This window comes from Lepidochelys kempii, chromosome 12 (genome assembly GCF_965140285.1).
Source record: "Lepidochelys kempii isolate rLepKem1 chromosome 12, rLepKem1.hap1, whole genome shotgun sequence".
In the NCBI taxonomy this organism is placed as follows: Eukaryota; Metazoa; Chordata; order Testudines; family Cheloniidae; genus Lepidochelys; species Lepidochelys kempii.
In genome coordinates this window covers 23619712-23642191 of record NC_136391.1, presented here as the reverse complement: position 1 = coordinate 23642191, position 22480 = coordinate 23619712, and the positions used below count along the sequence as shown (strand labels likewise).

The 22480-nt window shown below is 45.2% G+C and overlaps 1 protein-coding gene across 1 annotated transcript in view; it reads right to left on the bottom strand.

Moving 5' to 3' along the window:
* The window catches only part of TDRD12 (tudor domain containing 12), a 133263-nt gene that overhangs the window by 29895 nt on the left and 80888 nt on the right, over positions 1–22480 (bottom strand). The window contains exons 25-26 of the mRNA XM_073307859.2: positions 22215–22307; positions 20279–20451 (exon numbers count right to left, since the gene is read on the bottom strand). Coding sequence (XP_073163960.2) covers positions 20279–20451; positions 22215–22307 — 266 coding nt within the window. The remainder of the gene's footprint in view (positions 1–20278; positions 20452–22214; positions 22308–22480) is intronic.

Sequence of the window (22480 nt, the reverse complement as noted above, 5' to 3'; positions counted from 1 at the left end):
GGCGGTGACTATACTGTATTCTGTACCATAACCATGATAGCTATCATTAACATTAGCTTGTATATGAAAGGATTGAAAGGTAGCCAACAGAGCTAGGTGGAGAATGGTAGAAGACTGAGATGTCAAAATCTGGTTCTGTTCCAATTTGGAATGGAAATCAAAACTTCTGAGATTCTCCATGAAATAGAATTACAGTTTCCCATCCACTTCTGCCAAGAGCCCTAGACTATAGTCTCCCATTTGCAAAGAGTCTTAGGGTCCTGGGACTCCCAAGACTTCCAGACTGAGCTCACCATCAACCCACCAGGCAAATGAATGAGGAACTGGGACTCTGGAAGCACATGCTGACTAAGAGCCGCGTGGGCAAGCTGTCAGGTGACCAAGCAGGTTTCTGGCAGGCAGAATTCTGTGGTTCCACAGAACGTTTGTATTTTAATGAATTGACAGATAATGACATAAAATAGCCTATGAAAATATAATATGATAGGTAGAAACTCGCTCAGATTCTAGAAAATTGTGCCCCTCCAAACTATTACAGTTTTTGAGAAAATCAGAGCAGTGGATAACAAACAGGCAGATAAAATTTACTTTGTTTACAAAATAGTCTTTGTGACAAACATTAGCTTTTGTAAAATCTAAGTCACAGAGCAAGAGGTAGGATTCTGTCATGTAACAAACATTGCATAAAAACAAAACCATGCGCAGAAATAAATGATCAATACTCAATATTAAAGGAGATTAATAGCACTGCCCCCTCAAGAACCCATACTAAAACTGGTATTAAAATATTAATAATCAGGAAAAAAAGACTTTAGTAGAGAAAAGCAAATTTGTTGACACTAAATTTTTTGGGTTAGTTAAGACTGAAGACTTGAAACCCAGGACAGCTCTGATCCCTCCTCTGCCTTTCTGGACAAAGACGAATTCAAATATACACTTAAGAACCTTTAGTCTGAGGGAATCAATTGTATGTTTTTATATCCAAAAGATGTGAGATCTTTTGAGAGCTTGTATTTGATAGGATTTTTCAAAATGGGTGATTGGATTAAGAAGGGATGGGATGGAGCCCTTAGATCCTTTCATCTATTTATCCCTGGTTAAGAGAGACCATTCTCTTGAGAAGTGGGATATTGTGTCTCCTAGACTCAGACTGCCATGGTGTGCTCTTAGGGGTTTTGCTGACACCTCTGGATTTACTATCTGAGCCACAGTTTTCCTGGCCATCCTAACTTGGGAATGTCTGTGACTAGTACTTCTGGACAAAAGGAGCATTTCTACCAGTTAAGACTTCCTGTGCCTTCTCAAGGCACTTTATGGCAATAGGAAGGACTGATTTGGTATGGATGCACCATGTATCTTATCCAATTTGACTCCAAACCAGGAGACATCTGGTTTCTCACCTGTACTGCAACTGGAGTTTCAGATGTGTTGCCCACATGCACATTTCACTAATGGTGTATATGGAATCTATGGACTTCAGTTCAGAGTCTTTTGGCCAGCAGTGTCTGTATGGTGCTCATGTACCCCGAGAATCTTTGTGCTTAATGACAAGGGCATAAAAGGGCAGAGCATGCCCACCGCCTCTCAGTTTTGTCCCAACTGCAGAATCCTGAGTAAAGGACTCTGAGGTCGAGGAAATGGATGACTAGTTGTGGAATGTGAGTATATGGACAAAACACCTTGAACTCCTCCAGTTATTGTAGATATGTGACATCTCATTCTCTTCAAGTGAAAGGATGCAATGGCTGAGGAAGCTTAGAGTCTTCAGAAGAACATGCTACAGCACAGCCTTGCAAACACAGCACTCAGCTTGCAGGCTTCAGTAATAGCACTGTTTTGTGAACATGTGAATGGATCCTCAGGTGGCTGCTTTGCTTATGTCAGAAATATGTGTGTTTCTTAACAATACTGCTGAGGCTGCTTGAGTCCCGGTGGAGTGATCTCAGAGGGGGTGTGATCTCAGATTGGCCACTCCACAGCAAGTCCTCATGCAATCAAAAATCCAGTTCAATAGTCTCTGGATTGATATGGCTTTGCCTTCGAGCTTCTCTGTAATGGAAGCAGTCTAGGTAAAGACATGAACGGTTTTGTTTGTTCTCTGCAAACAGAATGCCTTTCCAACATCTCAATTGTGCAGAGTGGCTTCCACCTTGGAGACATGAAGTTTTAGGAAAGAACTCTGGCAGGTGGATTTGTTGGTCAAAAGAAACTCTACGACTACCTTTGGAAAGAAGTTTGGATATGCTCTTAAGGACACATTGTCTGGAGAGAAGACTGCATAAGAAGTTACTCACCTTGTGCATAACAATGGTTCTTTAAGATATGTCCCCCTATGAGTGTGCTTGCATTCCTGTGCTGCTGATTGGAGAACTTCGGTAGCAATGTCCATTAAGCCCGTACATGGGTTGTTTCTCCTCATGCCTTGCTACAAGGCTAGTCAGCGCACATGAGCTAACACCCCTCCGTTCCTTCTCTACTGCAGAGTCAATGACAAAAACTCTGAAGTAGAGAGTAGGAAGGTGAACTGTGGAGCATCCATATGGACACACATCTCAAAGAACCATCATTATTGCACAAGGTGAGTAAATTCTTCTTCGAGCAGTATCCCTATGGGTGCTCTACTGTAGATGACACCCGAGCAATATCCCTATTAGCAGGTTGGGACTTCAGAGTCAGATCAGTTACAGATGACAATACTGTGGAGCCAAAGAGAGCATCAGAGGCAGAGTCCCCAGTGATCACATAATGTTCTGCGAAGGTGTGGACAGACGCCCATGTCGCCACTCTATAAATTTCTGAGATAGGAACTATCAGGGTTCCCCCCCACACACACGCACACACTGAACTCTGGGGTACAGATGTGGGGACCCGTATGGAAGACCCCCTAGGCTTATATTCTACCAGCTTAGGTTAAAACTTTCCCCAGACACAAATTCTTTTCCTTGTCCTTGGATGGTATCGCTGCCACCACCAAGTGATTTACACAAAAATTCAGGGAAGGGACACTTGGAATCCCTATCCCCCACAAAGGTAACCTGGCTACCCCATGTCAATTTATGTAGTACATACAGGCTATGTTGTCTGTTAGGCCTCTCGTGTGAGATCCTTTGATCGGGGGGAGGAAATGCACACAGGCATTCCTGACCGCCCTTAGCTCAAGGAGTTTGATGTAAAAGGATATCTCTGTATTGTGAGGTCATTTAGATGCGAACCCCATCTTATGAGCAATACATCAGTGGTGAGAACCAACAATGGGGTAGGTGGTTGTGAGAAGAGAATCCCTTTGCAAATGTTGGCTGGGTCCTTCCACTAATCTAAGGAGTTTTTGATCCTGGTGGGCGGTGACAGGGGTTTGTCTAGTCTGTCCCTCTTTGATCTGTAAACTGAGCTGAAGCACATCTGGAGACATTGCACGGGAAGCCTGGCCTGAAGTATTACCCTTGTGCCCGTTGCCATATGCCCCAAGAGTTGGAGGCAGTGTCTGGCTGATATTTGCAGACTGCTTTGAATGGTCTCTAGGAGTGTGGCCAGAGACAAGAATCTATGTTGAGGCAGGAGAGTTCTGGCCTATAACGAGTTGAGGTCGGTGACTATAAATTCCAGGAGTTTCATTGAGAGTTGATCTGTAGTCCCAGTTCTGTGATTCGGTGAGCCTCTTGGAGAGGCCAGGTTCTGAGGAGGCAATCATCCAGATAAGGGTAAATCATGATCCCTTGGGAGTGTAAGTGTGTGGCTACTACTGTGAGAACTGTGGAAAATACTCTCGGGGCCGATGACAGCCCGAAGGTGAATACCCTGTACTGGTAGTAGTCTTGTCCTAGAGTGGATCTGAGGAATTGTCTGTGAGTTGGTAGGACTGAAATAAGAAGATGTCTTGAAGATTGTCATAAATATAAAGGGAAGGGTAAACCCCTTTAAAATCCCTCCTGGCCAGAGGAAAAATCCTCTCACCTGTAAAGGGTTAAGAAGCTAAAGGTAACCTCGCTGGCACCTGACCAAAATGACCAATTAGGAGACAAGATACTTTCAAAAGCTGGAAGGAGGGAGAGAAACAAAGGGTCTGTGTCTGTCTGTATGCTGCTTTTGCCGGGGACAGAACAGGAATGGAGTCTTAGAACTTTTAGTAAGTATTCTAGCTAGGTATGTTAGATTATGATTTCTTTAAATGGCTGAGAAAAGAACTTTGCTGAATAGAATGACTATTCCTGTTTGTGTGTCTTTTTTGTAACTTAAGGTTTTGCCTAGAGGGATTCTCTATGTTTTGAATCTAATTACCCTGTAAGGTATCTACCATCCTGATTTTACAGAGGTGATTCCTTTACTTCTATTAAAAGTCTTCTTGTAAGAAAACTGAATGCTTTTTCAATGTTCTAAGATCCAAGGGTTTGGGTCTGTGGTCACCTATGCAAATTGGTGAGGATTTTTACCAAACCTTCCCCAGGAAGCGGGGTGCAAGCGTTGGGAGGATTTTGGGGGGAAAGACGTGTCCAAACTACGTTTCCCAGTAAACCCAGATAAAGTTTGGTGGTGGCAGTGGAAATCCAAGGGTAAAATTAATTTGTACATTGGGGAAGTTTTAACCTAAGCCGGTAAAAGTAAGCTTAGGAGGTTTTCATGCAGGTCCCCACATCTGTACCCTAGAGTTCAGAGTGGGGAAGGAACCTTGACGAAGATCAAGGACCAAAAACCAGTCTCCCTGTTCCAATGCTGGAATGATTGTTGTTAGAGTGACCATCTTGAATTTTTGAGCTTTGACAAATTTGTTCAGAGCTCTGAGGTCTAGTGTGGGTCTCCAACATCCTTTCCTCTTGGTTATTAGGAAATATAGTGAGAGTAGAACCCTTTGCCTCATAGATGTTGAGGTACTGGTTCTATGGCTCCTATCTGGAGGAGACTATCTACGTCTTGTCGTAGTAAACTCTTTTGAGAAGGGTCCCTGAAGAGGGACAGGGAAGAACGTTGTGGAGAGGGCAGGAGGCAAAATGGATAGAGTGCCCATTGCAAATGATCTCCATCGGTCCGATATTATGTGTTCTCAGGTGCTGCAGAACACTGCCAGCTGGTGGCAAAATGGCTGGACAGTGGTGGTCAGCCATAGCAGCTGGGGGAGTGTTCTATCAATGACTTGACCAACACATCAAAATTGGTGCTTGGACATAGATGGCTGGGACTAAGAAGACTGCGGGCTAGATGGCTTACTCCTCGAAAATTTATTTGTCTTTCTCTGTGGCTTGTAGTAATGCTGAGCTGGGTATTGGGAGGTGCATGGTTTGTGCTGGGACTGTGGACTAAATTTTCTCTTTTGTCCATCACCACAGCCATGGAGATGGACCTGGCTGCTGTGTCAGCTGTATCGAGGGCAGACTGTAATGTAGCCTTGGCCACAAACTGTCCCTGTTGGATGATGGCCTTAAATTAATTGCAGTGCGACTCGGGCAGCTGCTCAATAAAACTGTTCAGTTTCTAATAGTTTACATAGTCATATTTCACCATCAGGGCTTGGTAATTGGCAATTTGAAACTGAAGCCTGGCCGAAGAGTACGCTTCCTCCTGAAAAGTTCCAAACTCTTCCAGTCTCTACTGTAGGGAGTGGATCTCATCTGGTGTTGACGGCCGCAGGAATTAGTGTCCACCACAATGGAGGTGGATGGAGGGTGGGAGAAGAGGAATTCAGTCTCCCTCGCTGGGACATATTTTTTGCTCACCCGCTTGAAAGCAAGTAGATGCTGAAACACTGGGGTTGGCCACATGGGTTTTGCAGGGTCCAGAGTGACTTCATTAATAGGTAGGGCGATTTTTGAGGATGAGGATGAAAGGAGTATGTCAAGGAGACGATGGTGGGTGTCTCTGACTTCTTCTAGTGGTAACTGGATAGTGCATGTCACTCGCTTCAGTAGGTCGTGGAAGAGGCGAAAGTCATCAGCCAGAAATGGTGGGGGGAAGCACGATGGCCTTATCCAGGAAGGAGGAGGATGTGATCTTCACGGTCATCTCTTCCTCAACACGACCCTCCTGTTCCTCCGCATTTCTTCTGGAGGTTCTGACGCTCTGAAGGGCACGGTTGAAGGGGTGCACCGAGGGTTCCTGGGTGGGGCTAGAAGCTTGAGAAACAAGGTGGTGATATACGGCCCAAGGGTCCCTGTATAGCCACTGGGGTGGTGGTGGCACAGAGCATGGTAGTGGGTGGCTATACCAAGATGATGCTGGTGGGGCCATCTGAGGGTATGGCTCGGGGCCCTGTTAATATTGGGCACCATAAGGAGCTTGGGAGAAGTACTTGACACCTCCTTCAGTTCTCTATCCAAGACCACACTAGAGAGTGGAGGGCACGGCAGGACAGCAGAGAAGACTCAGTGCGGAGGTCCCAGTACTGTGAAGAGGAGACTCTGGTACACGGAGATACATGGAGGCCCCTTGAGTGCCAGAATTCCAGCGGTACTGACCAACTCAGTGCCATTGGCAGTACCAGGGGGATGGGGATCTTGCCCCGACCAATCACTCTGGTGCTGGATGAGGCACTGACAACAGTACCTATGGAGAATCCTCTACCAGCAATGTCTTTTTAGTGGCCTGTTTACTCCTGTCCTTGTCCCTCAGTGCTGTTGACTCAGTGCCTGTGCCCATTGCGTTCACAGGCTTGTCAAGGGTGCCTGCTACTGTAGATTTCCATGAGCCATACCGGGCTGAGATTGTCTTGGTGCCAATGGTACTGAGGATACCGAATGTTCTGGAGATTGTTTGCAGCTATCTCAGGGCTCACTGTGAAGACTCCTCACTCTCTTTTTCAATGATTTAGGAGTGGGGTCAGTGTCTTGTTTCTCAACCCACAGCCTTTAGATGTTGAGGACTGTGGGGAAGACTCACATCTGCCAGGTGACTCGTGTCGCGGGTCCGCCTCCATGAAGATGAACTTCTGTTTGAGCTCTTATAAGACCTGGGCTTGAGTTGCTGGAAGAGACCACACTTTCATTGAATGTGGCCTTCTCCGAGGCAGCATATGCATTGGGAGGGCTTGTCTGCGACAGGGATCATCTCTTTGCAAGAGAGGCACCTCTTGAAGCCTGGTGAACCGGACATACCCTGTTGGGGGAAGGGTCTCCAATATGGGGAAAAAGCAGGATTTTTGGGGGGAGAAAAGATAAAGAAAAAGGGAATAACTTTAAGTATAACTATATTAAGTACTAGCAGACTAACTATAGAAATGCAAAATTGAAAGCAATATCTCCATCTCTAGCCCGGGTCGGTTCAGAAAGAACCAAGGGGGATTAGCCCCCATGTGCTGACTAGATACGTTGGCACGGCCGGAGAAGACAAAAAGCATGTGCGGGCCTAACGAACACTAGTACCGAGTTTCTCCAATCAGCAGAGCAGGGACACAAGCACATCTACAGTGGAGCATGTGTATGGACGCTACTTGAAGAAGGAGGGTCAGCCGTCAATGCATCAATCTCTCCTACTCTTCTTGCTGAAGCAATTACAACCAAGGTAGATATTTTACTTGATAAGTGTATCAGGGAATAAGCATCATAAGCTCAGGAGACAAGGGAGGCAGTGCAAAAGGTCCAAAAGTTAAGGTCCCACGGACGAATCAGATCCTTAAATCAGACCTTTCAAGAGACCCTACAGTTGGGTGGAACTGTTTGGCTTTTTATTGGTAGATAGTGTGCAGAGACTGACGGTAAATGCACTTTGACTGAGCTTGGTGGTAGGGGTCACTTTGTTTCAATTCCAACAGATATTCTAGGACTTTCAGCATCAGACATTTGTACCTAATGAGGGCCTTCCGTCAGCAACAGAATGAAAACCTTGTTCATCTTGCCAGGGAAGTCTGCCTTGTAGACCTTCCTACTCTTTACCAGACTATCACAGACAGATGAGATGCATGACTGTTCTAAAGTGGACAACCATCCAGCAGCCAAACAGTGATATGTAGAGACTTCAGATCTGGATGCAGGAACCTACAGTCACTCTGTAAGAGCCAAACCAGCAGCAGGGGGGAGACCTTGGGCTGGGAAATTTGAGAGGTTTAACATGTCTGGGAACCAGAACAGCTATCAAAATGAGCTTGTCCAAGTTATACCTTATCTTGTAGAGCACTCTGAGAAAGAGATGTTACTTACTGGCATAGTAACTGATTGATGTGTGTAAACCATGTACACATTCCACAGCTAGTATTTGAGTGTCCAGTCGTCATGCATCAGAAAACATCCTAGTCAGCAGGATCCATTGGGATGGCAACCTTGTGAGCTCTGGTGAGAGTATGAAGGATGGAGCTGTCTGATCACAACAAGGTCCTTCTTACTGCCCCGATGCAAGCTGGAGCAGCTCAGACTCAGAACACCTGTTTTCTTGTTGTACATAGTTCTTAGATAAATAGCAGTTTGTAAATCAGTGATAGCATTAGGCTTTATTTTCCTGGATTTGGGATCTTTAGCAAGGAAAGAACTTAGCCACCAAACACTCAACATTCAAACACCAGTTCCCTGAGATTTAAGAATCACCCTCTACAAGGCCATCATACTTTTGAATGACAGCCACACAAGGTGTTTATTCTATTTCGATGAGGGACACATTCCAAATAGCTGCAAAATATGCAGATCTTTCCCAAATCAAACCCAGTGCTCCAGAAAGTTCCATTTGAGGGCCTTCTTGATGGAGCAGTCAGTGTGCCCAAACTCTGATCCCGAGTTACAGGCATCAATAGCCCCAGGAATCCAGGGTCAGTGCCAGTGGCATTGTCAACCTCCTCCCAAGGTGCCCTTTAAAATCCTTGTCTTCCTCTAGGAAACACAGAAAAATCAGATGCTGAGCAGAAAACTTCAATTGTGAAAAAGTGCAGACTGCAGCATAAGCGGGACCAGACCAGACATAAGGCTCTAGGTCCACAAGATTAAAAAGGGATCAGACAGGGCACTCCTGCCTCTACTATTGAAGAGCATTTACACTTCATATTTTTTCTTATGTTACAAATAGGACCATTCAAGGAGTCACATTCGGAACAGATGTCTTGAAGGATGGAGTCCTTGATCTCACACTCCTGGTTTGAGGAGAAGCATCTGCTCAAGTTGTCTGCAGACCAGGTAAGTGGACAGCCACTTTGGCATCTGATGCACCAGTTCCACATCTGATTGCTTCTTCGTATACCAGGGAACACCCTGCCTACTCTGTTTGCTGATGTAGAAAATGGAGGTTGTAGTCTCAGTCATTATTTGGCTTGTCAGTCCCTTGATGCTAGGGAGTAAGGACTCAAAGTTTTGCACACAGCTCTGAGCTCTAGGAGGCTGATAAGCATTCACACTTCTTGTGCTGTCCGTGCACCTGGAGATCCCCCAGGTGAGCCTGCCATCCAAAACTATAGTTTTGGACAGAAGGCATTCACAGGGTCTTTCCACCAATACAGAGATGGAAATAAAAATTCAGGCACACAGAAAGGCATGTGCACTTGCTGCTTGAGGGTGGTGTACATGGACATTAACCAGAATTGCATGCACCAAAGTACAAGTCCATGCTGTGGTCATTGGATTTGACTTCAGCTGTGTAGTTAGAGCTGTCAAGTTCTCAAACCTGTCCTGGGGGAGATAAGCCATGGGCTTTATTGGGATAAAGAAGTATTTGCTACAGAACCCATTACCCGGATATTGAAGAGTGTCCCTTTATAGCACCAGGAGACAGAAGCAAGAGAATCTCTTGACATAATAAATCTGGGGTGGCTAACCTGAGCCTGAGAAGGAGCCAGAATTTACCAATGTACATTGCCAGAGAGCCACAGTAATACATCCGCTCCCCAGCGCCTCCCGGGAGCCCCATCCAATCGGCACTATTCCCCTACCCCAGTCAGCTATTTCATGTGTGCAGGAGGCTATGGGGGGGGGAAGGGGAAGGAGCGAGGGCATGGCAGGCTCAGGGAAAGGGCAGGGGCCTTGGGGGAAGAGATGGAATGGGGGTAGGACTTGGGGCAGAGCAGGGGGTTAAGCAGTGAGCACTCCCCAGCATCTATAGCTCCAGCCCCGGAATCAGTGCCTATGCAAGGAGCGGCATATTAACCTCTAAAGAGCTGCATACAGCTCCAGAGCCACAGGCTGGCCACCCCTGCAATAGATACTCGTGAGAAGGATCCCTGAAGAGGGATGAAGAAAGGGCTTGGAAGTAGGCACTATGTGAAAGTTGACGGAATAGCCTGCTGTGGCTCATGGACACAATGACTGGGCCATGGTGATGAAGGACCATGGATGCCTGAAAAGGGTTAAATGATTCCTAAATGGGAGGGATCGTAGGTCTGGATTCACGAGTCAGTTTGAATCTCCCAACAGCCCCCTTGATAGAAGGATCTACCTCTGGAACTCTTCACACCCTGTGTCTTCTCAGGCGATAGTGTCTTGTCAGGCTTGGTCTGCCTCAGTACCAGGACTGAAGATGAGGCCCTATGAGTCAGTGAGCCAGTGCTCACACTCTTCAGATTCAAGAGGCCATGTATGGGGGTTCAAAGACCTTGGGTTCAGTGACGGTCTAATGGTTTTTACTCACAAGGAATACCTCCCTGTCTTTTCAAGTCCTCGATATAAAAGACTTGCAAATTACACATTTTCATGAAATGTGCAATTCCCCCAGGGCAGTATAGGCATTTTAGGTGCCTGTTTGTGGGCATTGCTTTCTCACGTGAGGGCAGTGAGGGCTTTGGATCTCTTAAGAGATCCTTCTGGCTACAGAACTGGCACCTGAGTAAGCACCAGAGCCACAGCGAGAGCTGGAGCCTGGTAAATTTCTGCAGCCATGTTTTTTTTTTTTTTTAAACTAAATATATGGAATGGAGGGATTTCCAGCTCATGGGTCTATTAAGTTATTTTTTGTGTGCTTCTGTTCAGGGTGGAACCCACACCATTTGCCCAGCACATCGAATGCCCCTTCCATCTAATGCCACATCAGATGCAAAATGGACACCATGAAAAGAAAAACAAACAGTTAAGAAACTTTACTGGTTACTCACTGATTGTTACAAGCAGGGGTTTGGACTCCACAATTAATAGCCTCGCATACCTTTCCCATCTAATACAGTACACCTTATAAACTAGCCATACCGGCTCTGTCCAGGACTGCCTGTAAACAGAGTTCCAAAAAATCTGGCTAGTGTAAGTTCCAAAAAGACAAACAAACCCTAAGAGTGTATTATGTTCATTGCTGGCTTTAATATAAGAGTCCAAATTACAGCAGAAGGTGGCAGTCTGTGCCATGGCTGGAGATCAGCTTCATGGACCCAGAGATGCCTGAAAACAAGAGACCTCTGGGTCATCTCCATAGCTTGGGGCATCACAAAAACTAACCTGAAGCCTGAAAAACAGGAAATGTTATCAGTTCTGCTCTCGAGGAGAAGTCAGACCAGGCTCCCTGTCCAACACTATCCACTGTAGCTGGCAACAAAGGGGAGCACATTCCAGACTGATCTGCCTAGAGGCCATCAGGCTATGGCAGTTCTGCATTGAGAACATTACTTCAATAGCTGATCACTAGCCTGAGGTTCAGAATCATCTCATGGACTATCTCTGCAGGGCTTCAGGGACCACTCATTTTTCAGGGAAAAATACCTGTCTGAAAACAGTCAGCAGAAATGCTCTCAACATTGTGGAATCTAACAGGGCCCCTACGAACTCAATTTTTTGAGTGGGAGCAAAGATTGACTTTACAATGTTGGGGATGAGAACCAGACGGTCAAGCAAGTGCAGTGTGGTCCTGATGCGAGCAAGAACTTCCTCTCTGGATCAGTCCCTCACTAACCAATTGTCCAGATACAGGAAAAATATGAATTCCCTTCTTCCTGAGATACATAGTAACAATGACCATTCATTTGGTCAAAACCTAGGGGGCCAAAGAGAGGCTGAATGGAAGCACTGTACTGAAAGTGGCATTCCACCATGACAAACTGACAGAACTTTCTGTGGCTCAGTAAAATCTCCAGATGGAAGTATACGTCCTGAAAGTCCGGAACCACACACCAGTCGTTCTGAGACAATGCGGGGAGGAGAGTCTAGAGAGTGATCATTCAGAAACTCATGTATTCGATATAATTGGTGAGGCTGTGAAGACTGATGATGGGTCTTACCCCTCCCTTGGATTTGGGTACCAGGAAGTTAAGCCATGACCCTGGTGTCCTGGTGGAACTTCCTCCACCTCTCCCAAAGTCAGCCGCAAGTAGACCACCTAGAGGAGCAATATCTCATGAGAGGGATCCCTGAAGAGGGATGCAGGGATATGGGGAGAGGAACTGGATAGCATAACCCAATTTGATGGTACTTAGGATCCAGCTGTCAGTGGTGATCAAGTCCCAAGCATTGTGAAAGCAGGTCAGCCTGTCAAAGGGTGGAAATGAGGACAGAGGAGCAATGACTGGTTCAACAAGGAGTCAAAATGGGTGCCTGGAAGGATTTGATGGAGAGTGTGTGGACTGGCTAAACGCTGGGTCCAACTGCGTTCTCCCGTGGTATCTAACCCTCTTTCTGGGGTAGATTTGTTGCCTTGGAGGAGGAAAGGCTGGCCAAAGATGCGCTGCAGAGGATATTGCTGCTGGACAGTGTACTGGCACCTCTGCACCGCCAGTGTATATACCCCCAAGGACCACAGGATAGCCCTGGAGACCTTGAAGGAGTGCAGCATCTTCTCAGTTTTGTCCAAGAACAATGTTTGGCTACCAAAGGGCAAATCCTCATTAGTCTGGACATCGGGGCAATACCCGAACTCTGCAGCCAGGAAGTCCTCATCATAGGGGTGACCGCGGCAGCCATCACCCTGACCAAGGTGTCCAGCACAGACTGAGAAGTTGTCTTAGCCGCCAAGCAGCCCTGTAACAGGGTCCTCTGCCCACCCCTCTTTCAGGGGCCCACTGACTGCCCCAATAAAGCTCAGAGAGGCTTCCTGTTATGCAGCACCCGTGGCTTTATTTACACACACAGTTCTCCCACCACCAGTGTTGAGCTATTTACAAGACTTACAGGGTTAGTTTCTTCTTTGGCTGGCAGTCAGCCTGCAGCGAGGAGACTGTCCATTCTCCTAGCAGCCCCCCTTCATACTGGCTCCCAGCCCTTATAACTGCTGGCTTGTCAGGCCCACAGGTGGAGCCAATCCCCAGGCCAGGCATCATGCCTGTTACACCAAGCCCAATCTATTTCTCTTGATTGGAGCTGGCTGAGCAGGGGCTAATTAGATGCTTTTGCAGCAGCATCCTGATACAAGCCCTCAGTGACAAAACCAGAAATTCTTCACATGAGGTCTTTGGCAGCTGGTCTGCAAACTTTGACATAGCTTTCCAGTTAATAAAAAAGTACTTGGACAGCAAGACTTGCCCGTGCATTTTGCAATTTGCATCTATAAGAAAGAGGTGATGTAAATCTTTCTGCTTATGAGGTCCAATCATTTAGAGTCCCCATCCTTGGGGGCGGACTTAAACCTGCCTGCCAAGTTTTGTTATTCACTGCAATTATGAATAGGGAATTTGGAACTGGATGGGAGTAAAACCCCTCAAATCCCTAAACAGGAATGAAATAGCACTTTTCCATGAGCTCAGCTGTGGGCATTACCAAAGATGGCGTGTTCTAGAGGGCCTTAGCTGGTTCAAGGAGTGCATCATTAACAGGGAGGGCAACTGCTCAGGGAGCAGACAGCTGTCAAACATCCACCAATTTGTGGGTGCTCTCCTGCAAGAATTCTCCTTGGATACCAAGGGACACTGCTACATGCCACAAAAGGTTTTGGTATACTTTAAAATCCTCCAGTACCAAGGGGAAGGATAAGCCAGACAACAAAGCATTGTGCAGAGACTAAGACAAGGTCCTTTACTGAGCCAAAGCTGATCCTGTTCCACAGCTGACGGACCCAGACAGGATGACTCTGGAGGCTCCAATGGGAGAAGGACTGCCAATGCCAGGGCTGCAACGGCTCAACAATCACCACCACAGACCTGACTGGCAATCTTGCCTTTGAGTGTGACGAAGAGCATCCCACAGATTCCATGGAGATCACTGGTGGCCAGTAGGTGCCCAGCAAGGGACCTCTGTGTCAACCACAAGATGCGTGCCAATCCTGGTACCAGTAATGGTCCAACGGTGGCCCTTGATGCTAGTCGGGCAATGGAGAGCAGGAGGATTGTGACACTGCTTTCCATATTTCTCACAGTAATATTATTATATGATTGTGTCAATCATAATGTATTTTATGCAAGATAGAATAATCATTCAGTAAATCACAACCTATTTGTATGCATGTATCATTTTTGTATCTAAAGTTAGGAATATTGACTATACGCATCTGTACTACAAACGTGTTTGCACCTGGGGAACGCCCACCAGACAGAACGCAATTAGGCGGGCTGGCTAGCTGAGAAGAAGTCAGTGGACGATTAGGGAGAACAAAAGACCTCTGAAGATGCTAATCTCCCACCTTACTGAGAAACTTTCCTGAGCTTCTACAATCAATCTCTGACTCATGACTGCTTTGACACTGCCGAGTCATGTGATCACGTCACCTGGTACTAGACTCCATTATAGAATACCAGTATTTTTCCACTGGGAGGGGGCAAAACAAAGGGTTCCCACCATATGTAAAACCCATTTAAGGCATGGGAGTGACAATCAGCTTTTGTTCTTCACTGAATCCCCACCCAGGATGACTGCTGGAAACATCTAAGAAACAAAACACAAACTAGGGGGAAGAAGAACTGAGCCCAGGCTGGAAAAGGTGTCTGGCCTATGAAAAATACCTGGAGTTTTAAGCTGCAAGCAAGAGCAGCTAGCTTGTCTTCAAGAACCTCTGCAATCTGCCTAAAACAACATTTATGGTGAGAAATTACTACTTGTAACCAATTTCTTTAGTATCTTGCGCTTAGTTTGCATGTTTGTTTCGTTTAATAGGCAATCTGCTTTGATCTGTTTGCTAGCCCTTACAATCACTTAAAATCTATCTTTTGTAGTTAAACTTGTTTTTGTTTTCTCTAAAACCAGTCTGTGGAATTCATAATGGGAGGGGGGTGGCAAAAGCTCTGCATATCCTTCCTCCACACTGAGGAAGAGGGTGAATTTCATAAGCTTGGGCTGTATAGTTCTCTGTGAAATGCAAGACTATACAACTTTGGGTTTACATTCCAGAGGGAGTATGCACTTGAGTGCTGGGCAATTCCGCAGCTGAAGTCTTCCCGTGCAGTCCTGATTTCAGTGTCTGTGCCTTTCTGCAGCTGGGTGTGTCCCTACTTGTGTATGTGCTGGAGGAGGCTTGCGGGCCTGGCTCAGCAGGATAGTGTATGGGAGCCCATGCTGGTGGAACAGGTGGGCTCAGTGGTACCCCAGTACATCAGGTGACAAGGATGACAACCCAAGCTCAGATGCAGAGAAGTCTCAGGATCCCAGAGATAAGGGTGGAAGCAGGATCAGAGAGAGCAAGTAGGCAGTCTGACTCATCCATCCCCCAGAATGAGGCAGGAAGTGGCGCTGCCAATAGAGGTGTATCGAGCATGCCAGTCCTGAAATGAACAGTAGTACATGAGTGTCTGATGGTACCAACATGGAGGGCAGTGAAAAGCTGCCAATGAAGGATTTGCAGTGTTGATTGCAGTGGTGCTGAGAAGGTTCCCAGTACCGGTCCTACTTCCACAATTAGTGGAAAGGGAACACTGGGGTGTAGTGTGGTGCTGAAAGAACTGAGGGTTCAGCAGCTAGTTCAACGGACGGGGCTATAGTTGACACAGCCCTGGCAATGTCCTGGAGCAACAAAGAGGTCAGGACAGAAAGGTAGAGGAGGTCTGTTGCTGCCTATGTGGAAAAAGTTGGTAACAGCATCTTCCTCATCAGTACCAGACTCAATGGATGTCCGGGGCTGGAACCAGAGTCAATGCTACAGGAATTCTATCCTTCCTATTCAGTACTGGGGAAAGGTTAGAGGTACCCATGCCACCCTGCGCACTGGCACCAACTATGTGACAGTCAACACTTTTCCTGAGGGAGGCGGAAGAGTCACCCCAAGACCAGGAGCGGTCTCAATTGGTCTTATGTGACTTTTTTCTCGGTGCAGTTGACAGGCAACTGTTCCTCTGTTTCTTCAGAGAGACATCTGCTCCAAAACATGAAGTGGCAGTGCTCTTGGAGCCCGAAGGTACTCTCAGACGCAATGAGGGCCTCGGTACCAAAGCAGGCCGCATGGCCTGTTCAATCAGGTGCTGCTTAAGGCGAAGGTTCTGAGCCACTTGAATCAATCAGTTTCTTAAATGATCTGCAGATCATGCAACACTCGCCAATGAAGGACAATGTTTAAACCCCGGTGAGGGCATCACCTAGGGAAACAAACTACTACAACTAACACTGACTAATACTAAGGGTGTTACTAACTATATCCAACAAGAGGAAAAAAAATAAACCTAGTTGAGAGGCTGAGATCACACAGAGGTCTGACTTGAGCCATGGGCAAAAAGAAGGAACTGAGTCGGTCTGGGGTGGCGCTGCCTCATGTAGCCAGGGGAGGGCTACAGCCACAGGCATGAGCGCCACCTCTTTATGGATTCTGTTAGGCAAATTTCTCTGGCTCTGGTGCACTGGGTGTGCACACACCTAAGTGGAATACAAAGCTGCACCTACTCAAAGAAGTGTCATTTGCCCCTTCACGTAACACAAGAACCAGGGGTCACCTAATTACGACGGGGCAAGGCTAGATGGCTATAGAAAAGTAGTGGTAGATAGATATATTAGCTCCAGGCTGAACAAATCCCTGGTACCAGGTTAAGTGAAATGGAAGCTGCTCCAGTCAATTAAGACACCTGGGGCCAATTAAGAACTTTCCAGAAGGCAGGGAGAATGCTAGGTTGCTGGGACACCTGAAGCCAATCAGGGGCTGGTTGAAACTAGTTAAAAGCCTCCCAGTCAGTCAGGTGGGTGTGCATGTCAGGAGCTGTGGAGGGAAGTTGCGCTGTTGGAGAGGCTGAGTAGTACACACCATATCAGGCACAAGGAAGAAGGCCCTGAGGTAAGGGTGAAGTGGAGCTTGAAGAAGTGAGGGCTGCTGTCGGGGAAGTAGCTCAGAGAATTGTACATGTCATGTTTCTAAAAGGTCAGCTACCATAGCTGATACTATTGAGGTCCCTGGGCTGGAGCCCGGAGTAGAGGGTGGGCGCAGGCTCCCCCCCAACCTCTGCCCCCTGATTAATCATGGAGACTGGGAGACAACAGAGACTGTGCAAGGAAGGATAACTTCTCCTCACCTCCCTTGCTGGCTTATGATGAAAATGGCTCAGTAGACTGTGACCCTTGTCTCTAGAGAAAGAAGGGTTACGTGGAGGGTCACAGTGAGCCTCTGAGGCTAGCAAAATCCGCCAGGAAATGTGGGACCCACGGAGGCAAGGACAGAGCTTTGTCACATAATGTAATTAATATGCAGCAGATTTAAAAACAAACATAACTAAGTACTCCACACAACTCACAATCAATCTGTGGAACTCATTGCGAGGGGATGTTGTAAAGGCCAAAATTATAACTGAATTCAAGAAAGAATTAGATAAGTTCATGAAGGATAGGTCCAGCAATATCTATTAGCCAAGATGATACAGAATGCAACACCATGGTATGGGTGTCACTAAACCTCTGGCTGCCAGAAGCTGGGAATGAATGATAGGGGATGAATGGATGGATGGATGGATGAATCAATAAACTACCCTGTTCTGTCACTCCCACTGAAGCATCTGACACAGACCACTGTTAGAAGATAGATTACTGGGCTAGATGGACCATTGGTCTGACCCAGTATGGTCATTCTTATGACAGGGGACATATAGGAAAAGCTAGACATGTTATTTGGCAATATGGACCTTTGACTGTTTTGGCACTGACTTTGTTTATTGTGATGTACGTTTTGATGGCAGCTGGTCTGCCTTCCTGGTTCCTACATGTAAATACATGTGTAAAGTAAAGTAGTGTTGAATTCACACACAAGAATACAACAGCAACTTTCATCTATGTTATGTTAAAAGTGCCAGTCATCTCATGTTCATTCTCAGTAACTTTCATAATAAAAATTTATAAACTGTCATCACTATAATATATAAGCTGTGAGTTGCAGTACATGGCCAGTAATGATCAATTCCATAACACGTTTCTGTACATTTCTGTACATTGAAAGTGTGTACAAAATTCACAATACCTAATACCAATACATTTACAAAAATCCTCCCATTGCTGTCCTACACTCATGTACAGTACAATTTCAAATATCATATCGTCCCCCCTTATGTATGGGACCACGCATACCCATCACCTGGGCACACAGAGCATCCCTGATTTCCGTTGCATGTGGATCCAGCACCAGTCATGACAGCTATGCTATCTGGCTGTGTACACCAGTTCAGAAATCTAGCAATGTCCTGAGTCCACCCCGGTGACAAGGTTCCCCCTTGTCCTCACAAACAATTCTGCAGAATGCAACACACAACAATAATGCAGACAGTACTGATGACATTGCATCCAAACGGTTTTGAAGGCAGTGCCAATGGGATTTTAATCTGCTAAATACACATTCCACAACCATCACCATCCTACAGCTACTGTGTGTAGCTGAACCTTCTTTTGCCAGACATTTTGGTAAGGGTTTCATAAGCCATGGCAACAAAGGGACAAGTGGCGTCTCCCCAGAGCAACAGGAGAGACAGTGACACTATTTATAACTTCATTCAGTGGGAATAAATGTCTCAGGTGTCCAGGAAAGTAAAGTCCCGATCTCCAGGACACCCTGGCATCATGCACCCTGCTAATGCATCCCATGTTAGTGTCCATTAATCTGCCTCTATGGTTGACCAGTGCCTTCATAATAGTAGAGTTGTACCCTCTACAGTTTATGTTCCCATGTGCTTCTCCTTCTAGAGGGCAAACTACAGGCACAAGTCCCAGCAATGGCCCTGGCGCAGTTTGTAAAACCCACTGTCACAAAGCCAGCAATTATTTCAGGAAGATTTGTAATGCCCATCACATTCAGGTACATCACAATCCTGATTACCTCACAAATCTCTGCAACAACTACCCCCACAGTTGATTTGCCAACACAAACACGTTAGCCATGGACCTGCAGCAGTCTGCAGAAGCCAGCTTCCAAATGGCTACAGCGACACAAACCTGGACTTGTGTGGCCTTCCTCATGTGGGAGTCCTGCTGCTGGAGAGTTGAGACAAGCTCATCACAAACCTCCAGCAACATCTGCTTCTTCATGAGCAAGTTCTGAACCCACTGTTGGTCATCCCAGGTCTGCATGACAATGAGACCCCACCACTCTGTGCTTTTGGCCATGATCTCAGGCATGAGCAGGCATCAGCTAGATTGTAGCTGGCATATCAGTATCGCCCTCTGATAGGTGTCTTTAGCACTTCAAAACCTGTTGCTGAAATGTCCACCAGCATCTCGCAGATGTTCTGCCTGTTTTCTGAAATAGTATTGATAGCATGAGGTGAAGTTCTTCTGCCAGGTCAGGATCCATGCTAATGGTTCCAGCTGCTGGGAGCATGTACACACAAAATACCTCAGCTGGATGTGTTTGCAGGATAAACCACCCAAAACACTTCTGGTCAACTTCTGGGGGCACGGAGACAAATTCTGCCATACTCCACTATGAAACATACCCTACAGTGGCTTCAGCTGGCAAGGGCACTAGGAAACCTGGGATACAAAAGAGTATATAACCCCTGAAGCTGAACTTGTGATTCAGGTCTGCATAGCGCACAGTTGCGAGGTCCAGGTTTCCAATGCAGTGTGCATGCTCAAGCGTTTGCACTTGGAAACACCGAGTCTGTTTCACAGACCCAAGCTTAGTGTGCTGTATAGTCATACCCTGAGCGCAGTGTATTTGATCACTGACTTTTCCCACTTGTCACCCCAGAAGTCCAGTCTTTATATCAGATTTTAACAGTTCATCTGCCCTTTTGATGGAGGATATTGAAATTTGGTATTTACTCATTAAGAACTACTCATCACAATAAACAAAAAATTTGAATTTTGACATTTCTATTACAGGTATTTGAAGGTCAGTAACAATTTTTTTCTGTGATTTGGCAATGCTGGATATGAGCCCAGAGAATGCTCTCAGAGAAAGCAAGCATGCTGTAGGTACCAATCGAGTAGACACCATGTCCAAGTGAAAGGTCGACTGTTGTCAGCTAGTATTCATACTGTATAAATATCCTGTTTATCAAATTAAGAAACTCTTTGCAGACCAAAACCAGCATTCATTAAAAGAAGAAATCAAGCATGGAAAATCAAAAGTAATCACTTACAAAGTTTGCAAGGTTTTCTCCTCAAGAGCTAACATTTTTGCATGTTCACACAACTTTTGAAGTTGTTTTATATGTTCTGGATTGTCAGTTCCCATACCCATAGACAAAATCTCAGATCGAATATTATATTCATTGATAGAAGTCTTCAAATCTGAAAGCTTGGTGACCCGGACCTTAAAGAAAATATACGATGTAAATACAACAGTTCTCATAAGAAAATCATTCTCTCTCTAACTTGTCTATTAACTTAAAAACTAAAACATAAGGCACATGTGTATACATATCACATGTGTATCTATACCTATGAATACACAAATAACTAATTTATCTCTAGTTAAATGGAAGAATTACCTACTTGTAATGTTTTGCAGTAACTTCTTCTCTACTATGAGAGTGTAATGATGAACAGTGTTATGGTACCATACAATTCCATCAATTAGAGCAACTTCCAGAACCACAGAGAAGGAAGGGTCGTAAAGATTAATGTTTATGAAGAACTCAAAATACCACAGTGATGAGTTCCACAGAAAAGCCCATCAGGAAATTGATAAGTCTGTCTTCATTGCAAGGTTTGAATTGTGTGCAGTAAGTAAGGCATGGGGCCATATACATTAAACAATGAAAATAAAACAAAATACCAAAGTGAGTACACTGAAGGAAGGAGTCCTCTGGAAAAAATGCAGTATGTGATCACATAATTAAAGAATATATTATAATGCATACTCACAAAGAACGTTTGAGAGTATGGCATTTCCTACCTTCTCAGTGCTTGCCTCTGAAACCTTAAAGTTCTTTTAATATAGTTGTGTGTGTTACACACACACACGCACACCTGTACACTCTTTGTGATAGGGATCATATTTTCATTGTGTGCACATAGTCTGACAGTTTGGGGAAAATGTCTGTGTCTATTTATAAAGTTTAATTTTGTTTTGTATCATTTAAGATTGCAAACCTGCTTTGTGGATTAGAACCTCCACTTTCCATATTACTGTACTTTGTGTCTGTGTTGAGAGCCAGATTATGTAGCCCACCAAGACGTATAGTAAGGCCAGAAGAGGGGGTATTTCTTACCTTATGCAGAATGCACAGGAAGAGTAAGCGAAGGTTGCCACGGACTACTAAGTTTATAATAACTTATGAGCTTTACCACTCCCTCTGAAATAATGGGAACTGTGTACGTGAACCCAGCATGGTAGGGGTTGTGTGTGTAAAAGGAGCCAATCCCTGCAAGCAGCAAGAGGGACTTGAACGCCTGAACATGAACAGACCTTGGACCCAATAGACTGTTAGGAGTAGTGAGAAAGAAGAGGAAGGTAAACAAACATTTTTTTTAAATAGATCTATCACTCTTGTATGCTTTCTAAATCTGTGTTTATTTAAAAACGTTTCTTTACAAAGCCTGTTTGTTCCTTACTTTAACTGTCACATAATCCCTGAAGTTTATAACTAGGGGCACCAGAGCTCACCCTGCTCTAGATGGAACAGATCTAAGCAACTCGTAAGGTCAAGAGGATCGAGACACTGGGTTCAAGGTCAAGTCAGCTGGACTGTGGGGTTATATAGCCAAGACATGTATCAGATACAGAGTCTGCAACTGAGGAGTATGCCTGAGTAAATCAGAGCTAGAACAGCGATCAATTATTACCCAAACCCAGGGAGCTTAGCAGCCCTAGAATTAATGTTCTATTGGCATTCATTTGGGATGACCTGTGTAATCTATTTGCAGCTTTGCCAATAGTGCATTATGCCGTTATCCAAAATCTTACACCATACCATCATGTATTTTCTCTCTCAGTATATTTACATACACATTCACAAATATATATACATAAATATCAATAAAAAGAGAGCAAAGAGAAAAAACATTTACTGGGCATTTATAAGGAATTTAGATAAATATTCTCCAATAGTGATATTTATATTTAATACTTACCATTGGATCAACCCAAATTGTATTTCCCAAGGCAAGCACTATTTTTGCTTCATGAAGTTTTCCTCTAATTTTGTGATGAATATATCTAGTAACCTAATAAAAACAACTCTGATAGTATTTAAAGTACATCTTAAATCAAATACAGATTTTGTATCTATTTTAAGCTTAGAAGGTTACTAAATTATAATTAACAATGAAATTAGGGCATTTATCAAATAGTACCAACAGTTTTGGAGAAAACCACATACAAACTATAAAAAGATGTA